The sequence below is a fragment of the Astatotilapia calliptera genome, chromosome 9 (assembly GCF_900246225.1).
Source record: "Astatotilapia calliptera chromosome 9, fAstCal1.2, whole genome shotgun sequence".
In the NCBI taxonomy this organism is placed as follows: Eukaryota; Metazoa; Chordata; class Actinopteri; order Cichliformes; family Cichlidae; genus Astatotilapia; species Astatotilapia calliptera.
Genome location: NC_039310.1, coordinates 21,525,879 through 21,542,007, shown reverse-complemented (window position 1 = coordinate 21,542,007; position 16,129 = coordinate 21,525,879). Strand labels below are relative to the sequence as shown.

Below are 16,129 nucleotides of genomic sequence, written 5' to 3'. Positions count from 1 at the left end.
ATCCAAATCCCTTTCCGCAAAACTGTAAGATAAGACTCCTGCTTTGGTGGAGTTTATATACATACTGCTCATCTTGCCCTGGTGCGATCATATTTTCAGCAACAGCAGGAGTCCACACCTGTTGGAAATACTTGTCACAGTTGATGTACTCCTTGTCATGCGAGTCCTGCAGCTTGTTGGTCTTCACGTACTGCCAGAGGGCCTGGATGATGCAGGAGCGAGTCTGAGTGTGAATACCGAGCAGGCGAGCCAGGCGAGGGTCCAGCTTAAACTGGGGAGGCTGCGGAGACAACATAATCACATTACAGCACTTTCTACAGCCGCCCACATCAGGGGCTTTACATCAGCTCCATCACATCATTCACCCTTATCGTATTTCTCCGGCTTGGAAACAGATGTCAGGTTTAAATGGCGTCTTACATGGACTGTAATGTTTGTGCAGGCCGGTGTTTATCGGCAATGTGAGGCCTGCAGGTTGTCACTACAACAGCTGATTTCAAGGCACGGATTAGTCACGGCGTAGTAACGGACTATTTATGGGCATCGAAGCGAGACGGCGTGCCGCCCTCACCTGGTATTCCAGCATCAGCAGCAGAGTGCAGCGCACGCTCACGTCTCCTGGCCGCTTCACCTGGAAGCCGTCCGTCTCCTGGGTGGTGGGCGTGCGGTGCCACTGAAAGAGCAAAGAGAAGGCCACAGTTTGACCAAACCAAACTCAGCTGGTTTATTAATCATCGGCAGCCTTATGAAATTTCCCCTTGTGGGACTAATAAAGGTATATCAAAACAAATCAAACTACCAGACGACTGAAGTATTCCCCCGACTTCTACTATAGAGCCATCATGAAGTTGAAATAACAATAGCAGATTTTAGTAGGCATAAGAAATGAAAATAATGTAGTTTAAAAAAAAGAATTAAGTTAACATGTGCAATGCCAATTAATGGTCCAGATTTCATGAAAATCGTTAAAGGATGGCTGTGAGAAGCGGTGGAAAGAATCTCTCGTTGGCTTTGGTTTAAGAGAGGACACGAGCTGTGCTGCAGTAAGGCTGGAGATCACCTGATGACCTTTAAATCTATTTAAATGAATTAAATGTTATGAAAATTACACCTAAGCACTTTTACTGTAACACGCACATACTGATGAATGTGTCAGGGGCAACCTGGGGTTCAGTATCTTGCCCACGGATGGTTTTACTAGAGGAGCCGAGGACCGAACCACCAACCCTCAGATTAGCAGACATACTCTACCTAAGCCACAGCTCTTGTAAGCCACATCCTCAGGCATGATTTTGTGGGGTAGTGAAAACTGAAAACTGAAGAGCCATAAACTGCAGTTCCTCTAGTGACCACTTGAGGGTGTCTCCAAAAGTTTCTTGTGCCACAAAAGAAGAAATAAACACGTTTCCATGTTTACCGTTTTTGGCCTCTACAGACAGTTTCCCCCTCACAACAAGGTAAAGGTGAATTTTTTTTTTTTTTGCAACTCATCGATGCTGATAGTGGAGTGGAGGGTTTTCTTTGGCCAGGCCACAGATTTCCCTCTTGGGGGTCCAAAAAGGCAAAGCTATGCCGTGGGTCAAACATGGGCTAGCATACACGGGCCTCATATAAGTTTTCTATGGGTAGTGCACACTGGGTTTGCCCATAGAAAACTCATTTCGGGGCCCCCAAGGGCAAAACTGCTGTCGGCCCTGTGTGGGTGCATGCAATTGGGGCCCAAATGCAAATGTGCAGAAAACAAGGATGTTTTCAGCGTTTAGGTCATCTAACAGCAAGTTGTTGTTTTTTTTTAACAGAAGCACTAACTTAGTAGGTTAGTAGGTTAGCTTAAATATCTGCAAACTAACCACGCACAAGACAGAAAGGGTGAATATTATCAACCTCTGGAGACATAGTAACATCTATCGCTAGCAGAAAAATTCCATAAGCACCTGGTCACATGCAACTATCTCAATATTATTCTGTCTTTAAGTCGTTTTTGCATTTCAGAAGCTCTTCCGCATCTAACCTCTGATGGTATTTACATCTCTGTTTTACTTTAACCACTCAGAAAAGAAAAACACTTTAACACTCAGTCTTGCAGTACCCTGGCAAGCAATCCAAAGTGATGTTTTCCTGCAACCACTGGCTGATTCAGAACACATTACGTGCTTATTGTACCTCAAGGTAGAAACAAAATTCTTTTGATGGAAAGTCATTCAAACAGAAGCACCTGGGCGCCTGGGTAAAACACCCTCTTAAAAAGAGGAACCTTGAGAAGTCATAATTTTCACTTTGAAAGTCCTGAAGTGTTTTTTTTTACGTTTTTTAAGTTATGTGAGGACACAAAGTGAAGGGCAGCTAATGGTTGTTTTTAATAAGTAAGCAGTTGTTTTCTCCGGCTCTCGCATGTTTAAACAACCTTGTGTGTTGGAAAATTTAAAAACCCATCTCCTTTCTGCTGTTACAGAAAAGAAGAAGAGAGAGGGCAATCCACTCTGCCACTCTGTTTTAGTTTGAATGCACCCAACGGGAATATGAAAAGCAGCAGGTCAGCTGGGCTTATTGTACCACGAGATTTAACCAGACGTGACAAGATAAAAATTTTCACTGAACATCTCTGGACTGCACGACCAAGAGGTCGTCACTGACCCTGACTGCACGGCTGAACGGGGAAGGTTCAATGATTTCTGCTACGCATACAAAAGCCTCACACAAATCAGTGGAGCTTCCAAGACTAATGGACAGCAAAGACCTTCCTTTGTTCTGCTGTGAACGTTGTCCAAACTGGCTGAGAAGATTAAACAGCATTAGAGTTCACTTCAGAAAACTGCCTCAGCTTTGAATTAGCTGTCTTGCCAACAGTTAGACTGATGCTTTTCTCACATTAAGCCTCTTATAAAGGTAAAAACAAGCCGTTCTAATGATACGTGGTCCGGCACATGAAAAGTCAGTCAAAGATGCCAACCACAAAAAACCCAAGCCCATTTCTAATTTGGATTTCAAATTTTTGCAGTGTTTGCTATCTTTGCTTCACTGTCTATAAATATAGCGTCTGATGCAATTGCTCACTTTTTACCGTAAACCCTCGTCCAGCAAGCCTCTCGGCTATGAAGAGAAAACCCCCACTTAGTGTAGCCACACATGCCTGGGGGTGTGACCTGGCCTGTCAGCCAATCAAATGTGCTGCTTTAATGATGCTGGCAACTTCTCCATCTTTAGCCCGAAGCAAAAGCACTGTGTAATCATTATTAATCAACGGGTTCTTGTAGTCCTTGTGGAGTTTCATCGGAAATTGAATCTACACTGTGACTGATATATCAGCAGGCCGATATTAGTTATAAATGCTGATAGATATATCAGTATCAGCATTTATAACATAAATTCCAAAAAGACGAGAGAAACATCCTTCAACCGTGTTTTGAGTGTTGATGTTGCATAGTTTGCCCACCAGAGTGCCCTCAGGCTCTAGTTTCATCATTTACAAATGTGCTACAAGGGAGTATTTATCTATTTGCATTGTTACTAAACCAGAATAATTTAATGAACGTGCATATTTGGACAACTTCAACTTAAAAACCAATAAAAAATGAATAAAGAAAAACTAATTTGTTGCATTTTATTGACTTTCCAATGCCGTCACGTTCAAAGGAGTAATTAGTGGAATCCTTTGAATGCATTTCATTGCATTTTAAGGGACAAAAACCCCTGAATTTTTCCCACATAAGGAAATTAAAATTAAGTCTTACATGAAAAAAAGTGATTTATTGTTACAGGCGGTCGTGAAAACAGGATCCAAAGAAGTTTGTGTTCATAATCCAAGCTTACGCTTATTTGTCAGACAGCACGCTGAACAAATCTGTTTTCTTATCGACACACTGCGCTGCAGCTAAGAAACTCTGAGCTGTGGTTTTCAGGGGTTGTGCACTGGACTATTTCTTGACTTCCTGGTTGCCTCATAGGTACAAACTGACCATCCTTTTCTGTGTGTTTTCATTTCAGCTACTGAACGTAAATGAGCTGGGTTCACTAACAGCTTAACTATATTACAGAAAGTCAAAAAATCATTAGGTTTTTATTAGAGGTGCTCTTTAACCTATAAAATAAAAAACCCTCCAAGCTACAAATCACTGTGTAGCGAATTCACTGTGAGTGTGAATTAGAATATTATTTTGACACACAAGGAATCATGGCTATAAGAAAAGCCTGCTATCCTTTAGTTTGATTTCACTCGTATTGATCAGACACCTATCCCACATGATCATATGACCCTTTAAATTTTGCTCAGAAAGCAAATTTTGAAGTTTTCTCCAGTGAAAACAGATCAAACATCAAGGGTACCAATGCTTGATTCTGCTCCTCCATCATAGACATTAAATCGGTGCAGTTTTTGCATTGAAATTATGATGTATCCCACCGTACTGATGCACAAAGTTGGTTGTAGAAGGAAAATTGTGAGAACTGTGCAAATTGTGTGAACAAAAGTAAGATTTTGTTGTTTTTGGATAGTGACACTGTGAGTAAATGTCTTTTGTGTTTGTTTTGTATCGTCTGTACTCGTGAAATTATGAGGGCTCAAATATGCTGAAAGCAATGAAGCTAATTAAAAGCACTGACTTTTAAATGAACTCCGAGGGCCTTTAACTTGGAAAATCTCATCATAAAAAGGTAAAATTTTGCATTTCATCATTAAATTGATGTTATTGTCAGGTGGGCAACACCGATTGACCGACTGACTGATTGATTTGTAATAACTATACAGGGTTGAGTTATTACTACAAGTTTTGTAGAGACACACAACACACTGTGGTCTCTAGTGTTACCCACCACGGTCAGGTGTTTATTTTTGGTAGCTGCCACATTTGACGTAGATTCATCATAGCAGTGCTCGACATTTTTAGTTAGCCTTTTATAACTCGAAGTGTGTGTGAATAACACGTTAAATACACCTGTGCTTACCCTGCTATGACATGTCAAACAGCCTCCAGCAGAAAGGAGTGTATTAGGGCAGACTGAGGAGGTTCAGTTAACAGAACGTTTTCACAGCAGATGTTATCAGATATCTTCTGGTTTGGATTTGCTGCCATTTATCCAGATTACATCGCTCAAATTGAATTAGTCAATCAGTTTAAAATCTGCAGGATTTATTTAAAGTGTCAGTACATTATATGTCTGTTATTTTTGTCCTTGTGGCTATAAACAGATGCTTGCTGTGCTGTTTGGGGGTAAAAAGCTAAAATGGCTTCTTAAAGCCCCTTTTTGGTAACAAGCTACTTGGTGAGCTGCAGGTCACCTGAACGCAGCGAGTAACAGCGGCGAAACAGTGCATACGTTTTTAAGGACTGCAATTACTCTTCACACACATTCGAAGAGAAGCACTTATGCTCGTTTTTGTGTGTTTTAAGTGACACGCTGTCTGCCAAGGGGTGCGAGAAACAACAGCTAAGACAGGAAGCGAATTCGTTCAACATCCGAATGGTCTGCCACAAAGAGAAGCTGCACACATGCACTCCATAAATCAGGCGGCAGGGACAGACCGTTTCGAAGTGTAAGGACTGTGAGTGTGGGGGTTGTGTGTAATGCTGCAGGTAGTGTTAACATCAAGCAAAGCATGCAAAACTTGTAGATCTTTGCATGGCAAATACTTTTAAAATTTAAAAGTTAGGAAAATTACTTTCCAAAGAGATAGATGTGAAAAACTGAACTGTGTCTGGCCGATGTGGGTGCAAGAACAGCGGCTTTTCTTAAAGGAGCCATTTTAGTCCAAAATCATATGTGCACATTTTTCTTCTGGCCTTTTTGTGCCGTTTGTTTGTCTTTACCGTTCTGGTGCTCAGCATTGGTCTGGAAGCTTGTTTCCTCCACTGAAAAACACTTTTTCCCCATCTATGAGTCAAAATGTTCGGGCGTCTTCTTTATAGGTCAAATTTTCAACTTCTTTCTCTGCAAGTTTGAATTAGTACGTTGAAATTTTGAGATACTTAACCCCAAATTTACACTTACAGATGGCACAAAAATGTGTTTTTCCGTTGAGGAAATATGCTTCGATAGCTTTGGAGATACCTCCACACACATATTACGTATTCATCTTTGTCTTCATTTGTATTTTCTGTTTTCATTTTTGCACTCTCACGGTATAAGGCCCTCACACTGAGCTTCTGGCACTTTTATTTTAAATATGTTGTTTAAAAAGTATTCTAGACTGCATAATTTTTATGCAGTAATAAAGTACCTATATACCAATTTAATTTCCTGCTTTATTTTGAAATTCCTTTTCTTGTTTTATTGCTGCTCCTTCCTTCCTGTGTCCCAACAGCTAATTACTCAGCGAATGTATGCATAACCTTACAGCTCAAGCTTTAAAGTTTCAGTGATTCTGTTGTGCACGCTGACCTCTGTTTTCTCCTTTGCTGAATTTTTTTCAGACCCTCTGTGCAACCGCAACCCTGATCAACAAAACTGAGATGTGGACTTTTATCCTGTGTACCTTTAAATCCAGTTTCCAGTCCATTATTTGGTTCAGCCACTACGCTGCAGAAAAGTCTGCCTTGTCTTGAATATAATGGAACTAAAAGCCTGCTACCTTGTGGTTTAAAAGTGCCAGAAAAACGTATTTTAAAAACTCAGCAGCAGTAATGTTCCCACACAAACTCTGCAACACTTTCGTAGGCAGGCACAGAGACACTTTCTCCAGCATGTGTTTCAGCCCTGAGGTCACAAGGACCGAGACATAAAGACCTGCTTCACAGCCTTTGTTACATTTTTACACGTTTATCTCCTTTTTGTAACAAATATTCCATTTGCATAACTTTCTAAATTGTGTAACACATTAATATAACAACTTCTGGGTTTTCGCCTGCGTCCACACTATCGTTTCAGTCGTCCACATTTAAACGGCCGAAAACGCCTACGTTCCAGTCCTGCGCAAGACGATTCGACCTGCCTCATTTCTGTCTGCCGTTTATAATGCCCTTCGCTATCTTAGTTTGATTGGTCACATGACTGCATCACATGACTAAAATGTGTCATAGTTTTCGAAAAAGCTCCGGGTTTGCTGTCCACACCGCGACACAAAAACGGCGTTTTCAAATGTATCCGCTGTGGAGAGCGTTTTCAAAACGCAGCGTTTTCCTTGACCGAAAACGCCGTCTCAGTGTGGACGGACGGCCAAAACGGAGAGAAAAAGATGCGTTTTCAAACGAAAACGTATTAGTGTGGACATGGCCTCAGGGTTCAGTATCCTAGCCAAGGATACTTCAACATGCAGACTTGACCTCTGACTTCGATCTCGAGTTCACTGAAATAGACACTAATACTACCTGTGATTACAAAAAATACATAAAAATCATAATAATAATAATAATAAAGGCGTAACCATGTTTATTTTATCATTATTAATATATGTTTTACAATGTTACTGGTACAGCGATGTTACCGTGAGCGCTGCCAGGTGATTTCTGGAAACCGGCCCTGACTGAGTTTTTCTAATAGACTTTTTAGGTGATTTGATGACCACAAGGTGAGTACCATCTAGTTTCATTATATTCAAGTGAAGCTCGATATGACTACAAAACTCACACCAAAACCATGCAGGTGGATACATTTCGATACAAGCCAAAGGAAAACACGTATATGTGATTTCAGGGTGAACTTCTACACGAAAGCGGACACCACACACTTTTAGAAAATCAGCTTTCAGGTTTGCAAGGTTGAGTATTTTGCACTTGAAAGACACTGGGGACCCTTTTGAAGGTGAACATCTGTTACATTTAAAATCCACTGCAGTAGAGCAAAAAGTGTGTTTTTACTTTCGTGTTTTGTGCAGGTAAAAGTGTAAAATTAAAGCTGCTGTTCATCCATTTATTGATCTGAAAAATGGATGATTTCTGAGATCAATGCAAATTCCGCAGGTGAGTGTGTGGTTCCTCCTCTGTGTTTTGAGCTGACCTCGACCAGGTGGTTGTCAGGACCGTACAGGTCTTTATCCAGCTCGATCACCAGGCTCTTGAAAAACGAAGAGAATTTCTTCTTCTGCTTCCCCGGCTGCAGAGCAAACAGATAGCAATCAGAAAGACGTCGGTTAAGACCCATAATCAGTCACACACATGCATGAAACACTCATAAGCAGATTCACAAACGCAAACTACTGTTGCCATGTCTTTGCTTATAGCAACATTACTCATCAAAAACCCACGAGAGGCGGGGTGAGATCAGAAAAAAAGAAAAAGAAAAAGAAAGACGCAAGACATTCTCAGAGTCCACTTCCTCCGAGCTCAACCAGAAATATTTGTGGTCTGTGAAACCTAAATGCTTTGTGCCGCTGCTCTGAGAACATCAGAGCTTTTTGCAGTCAAGCTCACGGCACAAGAAAAATGCAAAAACCTTCTGCTTTTAAGACACTCGCGGTCCCTCAAGACGCTCTTCTCAACATCAGTCGTTCATTTCATATTCTGAGCCAGACGATACTTTTCTGTCCGTAGTCGTTTGAGCGCATCATTACCGAGCCGAAGACGACCGAGAGCAACTACGAGATCAAAGAGCGGCACACTTTAATACCAACCGGGATGATTTAGATGTGTTATTATTTTAGAGGACAAGCAGTTATTTGACTCATGCTGAATTCATCTACACCCAGCCGCGACAGCTCAGTATTCAGTTATTTTCCTTAAAAAAAAAAAAAGGACTGTATTAAAACTAAACCCATGCATGACTATGAATAAAACAAACTCACATCATCCAGCAACTTCCCCTCTACTCGCAGTTCCCATGACGCAATGCTGCCATCAGAGTCATCTGCGTCAGGTCTGGCAGGGTTGAAGGTGTTGGAAATGTAAAGCCTCAGTTTACGCTTCTGCTGCTGGGACAAGGCCATGACAATAACACAGTTTAAAGGGAGATCTCTGTCTGTTTCTCTTTGAACTGCAAAACTATCCTTAAACAGCATTTTCTCGTTTGTCCCGAGTCCTGATTTCTTTTCGATACCTTCATTGGCCTCTTCAGGGCCTCCTGGATGTCCACACGTTTGCGCATGATGGTCTGGTCCAGTTTGCGCTCAAATGCAAGCAGGTCCATGTAGGCCTGAGACTCAGGGACCAGCTCACGGATCTGCTCAGAGGGAGGACAGGCTTAGGTTAAAATCAGATAAAGTTTCACACCCTGGATTAAGAAGTAAGATTTTCTTTGCATATCTAAATAGCACTAAAGAATTTAAGCTGATAAGCTGTCTATTCTGGTGCGGGTGCTGGTAGGGGGTCTGTTGTCTACTTTAGCCCCTTACATTCAGTATCCTGTAATTTAACCTTTAAGAAGCTTTAAGGTTAGAGAAAAAAACCCATATTATTCCACTCTAACTTTAAATATGGAGAAACTATGGCTATATGGCTAACTGCTAGCATAGAACAACACTACAAAAATGAGAACTTTAAACAAAGCCTCCAGAAAATACAGCTAACTGCTAGCGTAAAACAATACTGCAGCTTATCATATAAGGTGATAAAAAAAACACACACACACACACACACACACACACACAAATGAAGATAAGAATAGGTGGGAAAGAAATAAAGTTACCAGATTATGAAAAACAGCAATAATGCACTGAAGCTAGTTAGCTAAGCGAGTGAGCCCACTTGCAGCTAACGCTAATGCACGGTCATTCTAAGGCTTTAAGTATCAGGACAATCATCTGGTCTTTATCAGTTCTTAAGATTGAAAAAATACAACCTTAGATGACCAACACATGACTTGTGATACCTTTTAATTATTTATTTAACAAAAACCCAAAATGGAGAAGCAATGTGTGAAAAACTAAGTACATCCCATAAGTCAGTATCTTGTAGAATCAATGTTAGCAGTGATAACTTGAAGTAACTGTTTTCTATATAACAGTTATCAGTCCATCATATCCTTGTGGTTGAATTTTGGGCCACTCCTCTTTACAGTGTTGCTTCATTTTAATGAGGTTTGCGGGCATTTGTTTATGCACAGCTCTCTTAGCATCCCTCCAGGACATTTTAGGCAAGTTGGGGTCTGAACTTTGACTTTTACAGCACCTTGAGTGATGATGTTAAATTTGGCTTTGCAAATGTAACATACACAGAGCACACATCCTAACTGTCTGAACCTCTAAATTATTTAAAAAGTATTTTACATTTTTAAAAGGTTTGTGCACTATAGGGCTCTTTTATATGAAAATTAGCAAGTACGATTTTTTATTATCTGACTGTATTTGTACATAAAGTTGCCATTTTTTAGAGTACCTAATGTGTTTTATAAGCGTTTCTTTTGCAAACGAACTGAAGCTGAAGTTCATTATCCCCTCTGAATTTGAATTGAGGAGTGGCATGACAATGAAATATTCAAACAAAGCACAACTATCCTGAATGCACTCCACCACTGCTCCACAGTCTCTCATTATCGTGGTGGTCCACACCAGCCTCGTGACACCAGGGGATCAAAATTAGATGCAGGCCGTGCAGCCAAGCAGCCAGGAGTCTCAGGCATTACCATACTGATGAAAGTCCTCGGAGCATCAAGGGCTGCTGCTCACCAAGCTGGGCACACATGCTCCTACAGTTCCTCCCTCCCTCTTCGTTCACGTTTCTTTCTAAAAGGCTGCCTTCATTGTGCTTCTCATTCCTCCTCTATCTCCATCTCGCTCCCTTTCACTGGGCCGAGGTGCCGAGCTGACGGAGGAGTGTGGCAGACATTCCCCGTGCCTGACTCATTATTGTGTAGTGGCTCCCCAGCTGTGCCTGCAGCTATCTCCCCGTCTGGGCTATGTCAGGGGATAAGACCTAACCTCTCAGTCTCCAGATCTGTAAAGCGCTCTGTGTGCTGGCCAGGACGTGGTGTGGCACGGGGCCGAAAACCGAGAGCACGGGATGCAAACCACAGCCGGCACGGACTCTCACCTGTGGCAGCATGGTGTTTCTGCTGCCTCCTTCAGTTTTACTTGTGGTTGCGTCTTTTCAACATCCCGCTGACTACGCCGATTCAAAAAAGAAAATCAATGAGCAGCTGTCCAAGCAGCAAAATGAAACCCTAAAAAAAAAAAAAAGCCCCAAAACCTTCAGATCTGTTCCCCTCATCCTCCCTCATCTCATTTGGAAATAACAAATAATCACCTGGCCCTCTGCGCCTCCCAAGAACCCCAAACATCAAAAAAACGACCAGGATTTTTTCTGTGCAGCGCACAAAGGATAAAAAACACACACAGAGAAAAACACACAGCAACAAAGGTAAAAAATATGCAGCCTCACCCTTTGCGGAAGAATCTTGTCTGCCATTTTCCTTCTCTTAGCACTAGAGAGAGAGGGAGAGAAAGACAGGGAGAAAGAGGGAAAAGAGAGCATGTTACTATGGTGACTGATAGCGTAGCACCCAGGCCATCTGCTAAAATGCTGGGCCATATCCAGCACCCCAGCGTCCCAGCTGTGTGTGTGTGTGCGTGTGTGTATCATGTGTTTGTGTGTTCCCTGAGATGGAGCGGTACACCTGGAGAGCGAGAGCCTCTAACAGCCAAAAAAGTGTCACATCTCTTCCCTGACATGTATTCACTGCACACACACACACACACACACACCTTCTGCAGAATCGCTGAGGCCGCCGCTGCAGGACTCGGATGGTGACAGGATGTGTACCCATGACTTTTCAGGATTTATGCGTGTGTGTGTGTGTGCAGCTCATTAGATTCATTAATTCCTTGCAGCGTGAACACACTTCATATATTTTACTTACCAAGAAAGGGCTAAGAGCAACAAGAACATCTGTGCCAAGTTGTCAGAACTTTCTTTCCAGGTGACGCTGATTGCAAAAACATCACTACACCTTCCTACACCCCCCCAAGATTTCCTTAAATATTTAATCATCTCCCCGTGTAAAGTGCTCTGTCGTTGATGCCTGCAGGAGGACGCTGCCTAAAAACAACAAGACGGCACTACACTGCAAAAAGAGCATAAAAAGAAAAATAAAGAAATAAACTCGTCTCATGAGGACGGATCATTTCAACTCACTTTTCTCATTAAAGATAATAAATAATCTTGCCTTTAGGGTGATACGTCCTTGGGGCGATTTGATTAATTTGTAATCTTGTTTTAGGATATCGAGAGCTAAACTGAGCTTTTTTAAAGCTGAATATTTTGATTTGCTTCCTTGCTAAGAGTTACATTAGAAGATGGAGTGGTAAATATAGACAGCCGGGCTTTGGCTGAGATTAGAAACAAGAAAGGTTCACTAATTAACCACACTGTGGTTTTATCTCTCATAATCAGCTGTTTTCTGTTTATTTAAAGGCCTTTAAAGTGCACTATTGACCCCTCAATGACCCCTCAAGTTCATAAGTAAAGGAGGTATCAACCTGAAATGTTGAAAAATGGATTTAAACAGTTAAAACCAGCAACTAAATCAATTTTACTAGATTGTAGATTTATTAGATACTTTATTAGGTAGCAGGAGCGGCCGACATGAATTCAATTTATTTACACTGATCAGCCACAACATTAAAATCACCAGCCAAAACCGGTTCGGCCCACCAGGTTACACACAGTTGGTGTCCTGTGGGGGTTTGGCACCGGGATCCATCGGGTCCTGTCAGTTACTGGGTGGAGGCCGCTGCCGTTGGGGAGTGCCCACGTCAGGTTTGAGTTTCATGGCGTTAATGTTGTGGTTGATTAGTTTACACTGTGATGACATTTGAGTTTCAAGGAAACAGTCCAGTAAGGAATCAATTTAACAGATTAAATGATTAACTGATCACACAAATCTAAGTACAGATTGATTTTTCCATAATTACATGAAACTTTAAGAGTTTAAACACTACAGGATCTCTGGAACTTTGCAGTGTGTTTTGAGTTCTCGCCCAGCTCTCTCTGTGGGTGGAAATTTCTCTAGTTAGTTAGATTACTTTTTGTATCTAGAAAAGATTTTTTGCAGTGTAGTGAATTTTTCTGTCACAGTGCACTACAACGGTCTGTGAAGCAGTATGTTACATCAGCATGCCAACTACTGAAACAAGCCTGCTGCAAGGAGAATTGAAGGATCCGGGAGTGCATTGGAAAGGGGAAAAAACAAAAGAAACACAAAACAACCCGCCATTTTACACTCTCTTAAAATGGTTTGAGACTGGATTTCTATTCTATTTATTTTTCTGCTCTAGCTGCACAAAACCGTTCCCATCATGCCATGCTCCAGCCCAAAGCATGCACCACTACATTTCAGGAGTCGGCTTCTACGACCTCTACGTTTGTTTTCTCATTCAGGAAGTGCTGGGCTCAGGTGAAAAGGCAAGAAGGAAAAAAAAATAGGCCAGAGTCATCAAACGAAAGAAAACGGACATGCAGCAGAATAAAATCCTACTTTGATCCGAGCGTGGGATCTGATTGGGGCTCTCTCATGTCCATCTGCCTCGCCGGCATCTCATTGGCTCCGGGGAATCCGACTGGCTTCCTAAGAATTGGTGAGGATTCGAAGGTTGTCCGATTAGAGTTGTGGCGAGACACACACTCAGTGGCAGCAAGTACGAGGGTAAACACCTGGTGGTTCTGTGTGTGTGTGTTGGATGTGTGTGTGAAGTTCAAGGGTCTGTTAGTAGGTGCAGACAAGGGCAGGCACTGGGGATGGGTAACGGTGTCCATGCATGCACAAAGTGCAGCAGGGGAGGACCTGGGAGGCGTCCTGCTCGTCTGAGGGACACGCTCATCCAACAGTTTCTCAGTGAACCAAAACAATCATGCTTCACACACAAAGACAGACAATACACTGATAATGAACACAATGGGAACAGACAAGCAGCGTGTGGTGGTTTTACCTCTTTGGGTTCAGCTCAGGATGGCCCTATGGTGCATACATGGTTGGTGATTTATGGATAAATAAGAGCTTTTTGTCATTTCCACAGCCAGAAAAGTAGCTCCTGACCACAAAACTCAGCCTTTTTTTAACTGCTGCATAAAACCTCACAATCCTCCTAAGCAACATGAAGTGTCCAAGGTAACCGTGCGTTATGAGCAGTGAGGAAAGTTTTACTTCAAGGACCAACATTAATAGCAAAAACCAAGGTTCGGGGGTTTATAAGTAATGTGGCACTCAGGGGAAATAAGAGATAAAATTGAAGACAAAAAAAAAAACCTAACCAAAATATAGCAGGGTGTGGATAAAGCTGGGGTCTGAAGAACAAAGAGGCAAAGCTAGAGGAGGGAACACGGCACGTAATCTTTAAATCTTCTATTTTACGGCTGCCGGCAGTGGTTTCAACTCTCCTGGGGCGGAGTTTGAGGTGCAACACTCTGAAATCAACTGGAAGCTGTCATTCATTCAGAGGATGTACAGAGACGATGCAGTTCTTCATCTTTGTGCTGCTTTAAAGTGGAAAATCTATTCCAGAATGAGGTTTGAGCCTATTTTTGAGGCAATGGTCAAAGCAGTAGTGGCCAGCCAATCGTACATTACGTCATGTTGCAATATGCGAAGTGTCTGTGGTGAGCAAACAAGGTTTTTTTCAGTTGTGGTACAACAAAACAAATGTTTCCCCTTTCTGAGAGAAACGGAGCAGAAACGCACTCGCAATACTCAAACGTGGGATTCTGTATGTTTTTCACACTATATCATTAATATACAGACCATAGACTGTATATAAAAGATGGACGTAGCCATCCATTGGATGACACTTCTACTCGAGAGCTATCATCCTGGACAAATGAGTGTTTTGAAGCCAGATGTTACGAGTGAGTGGCAGAGCTGACTTCTTTTCCACAAGCACCCACTCAGCTCAACTACACTCTACTGGACTCGGTTTTGATCATTTTCCATTATAACTGAGTTCCACCTCAATGTGGCTGTGGTCACAACAAGACAACAATGGAGGACATCGTGGCGCCATCATTGGCGGGTTTGACTCTTGTGAAGCAGTCAGTCTTATGACTCATGACTCATGAAGTGACGTCACTGCCTGGCCAATCAGTGGCATGCAGTCTGCTGGCGTCACATTTTCAGCTCAGAAACCCAGCTGCATAGGTTATAAAAAAGTACCAGTCGAGTCAAGTAGGTGAATGATGCAGTGACTTGTCAATCACGTAGTAGGCCCGCCCACATCCTGCATTTTGAGTCGACTGGAGACCACACTAAACATGCGATGAGTCCATAAACTCATCAGGAAGGTGTGTTTTTAGGTCATAGATTCAAGTGAGCTTTCTAATAGACTTTTATAAAACAAGATTTCTTTTTGCAACCACATAAGTGGCTTTTTAAATGCTGGCATGGAGAATAAATCCAGGATTAATGCACTTCTGCTTTGACTTGACTTTTTAAGACCTACATCCAATTTTGGGGGGGAGAGCCCACCAAAAATACATCAACAGAGTCACAACGTTAGCTTATGGTGTGTGTGTGTGTGTGTGTGTGTGTGTGTGTGTGTGTGTGTTAAATTGTTCCTTTCTGGGTCCAGGAATTTCCAAAAATATGGCATCTAGTGTGCAGTCACCATGTTTAATTTAAGACAGATTTACGCTTTTGAACTTCATGCACCATATAAGTGAGAAGTTTACACCTACATGCTAGTTGAAGTACCTGAATTGAGACATGCGTGTGAGTTACATATAAAGATAATCTGTCCTGTGGTGCTTCTTCACAAACTTTTTAGGAAAATATATACAGACTTTCTAGGACAAAGGGTTGAGTATTTGTACCAATTAATGCAAAGTATTTGTAGCAGGACAGCGTAAGCTCTGCAGAGCACGTGTAGCTGGGACCATAAGGTCTCAATGACACTGCAAACACAGGTGGCCCGCCCTCGGCTGGCAGCAGCAGCAGCGTGGAGTCTGAGCTGGATGGAGGCGCCGGACCATCAAAGCGTTTGCCAGAGGACGCGCACTCCAACAGAGCAACAGGGAGCGAAAAAGACAAAGACACCTGAACAGGTCACCCTGCACCATTGATCAGAGCCTCCACAGCCGGCTGGGCTGCTGTGGGGGTTGAGGCCTCGATGCAGTGCAACATTTCCCCTGACCTGTTCGACAAGCCTGCTAAATTATAAGTGGATCAATCGTGCTGCACGTAGCAGGAGAATGAAACAGAGGTCCACAGAGTGTGCATATTGATCCCCTTTCTAATGACCAAACCTGGCACGCACTCGTCTCCTTGTAGTCATGAAGCT

General features: G+C 42.3%; 1 protein-coding gene across 5 annotated transcripts in view; it reads right to left on the bottom strand.

The window, feature by feature from the left end:
- smarcd3b (SWI/SNF related BAF chromatin remodeling complex subunit D3b) overlaps positions 1–16,129 on the bottom strand; it is a 60,837-nt gene that overhangs the window by 8,374 nt on the left and 36,334 nt on the right. For 2 of the 5 annotated variants that reach the window (XM_026179902.1, XM_026179900.1), the window contains exons 3-9: positions 13,339–13,428; positions 11,244–11,286; positions 8,965–9,087; positions 8,714–8,839; positions 7,930–8,025; positions 572–673; positions 119–280 (exon numbers count right to left, since the gene is read on the bottom strand). In XM_026179902.1, coding sequence (XP_026035687.1) covers positions 119–280; positions 572–673; positions 7,930–8,025; positions 8,714–8,839; positions 8,965–9,087; positions 11,244–11,286; positions 13,339–13,428 — 742 coding nt within the window. The remainder of the gene's footprint in view (positions 1–118; positions 281–571; positions 674–7,929; positions 8,026–8,713; positions 8,840–8,964; positions 9,088–11,243; positions 11,287–13,338; positions 13,429–16,129) is intronic. The other 3 variants (XM_026179901.1, XM_026179905.1, XM_026179903.1) reach the window with 3 other exon arrangements.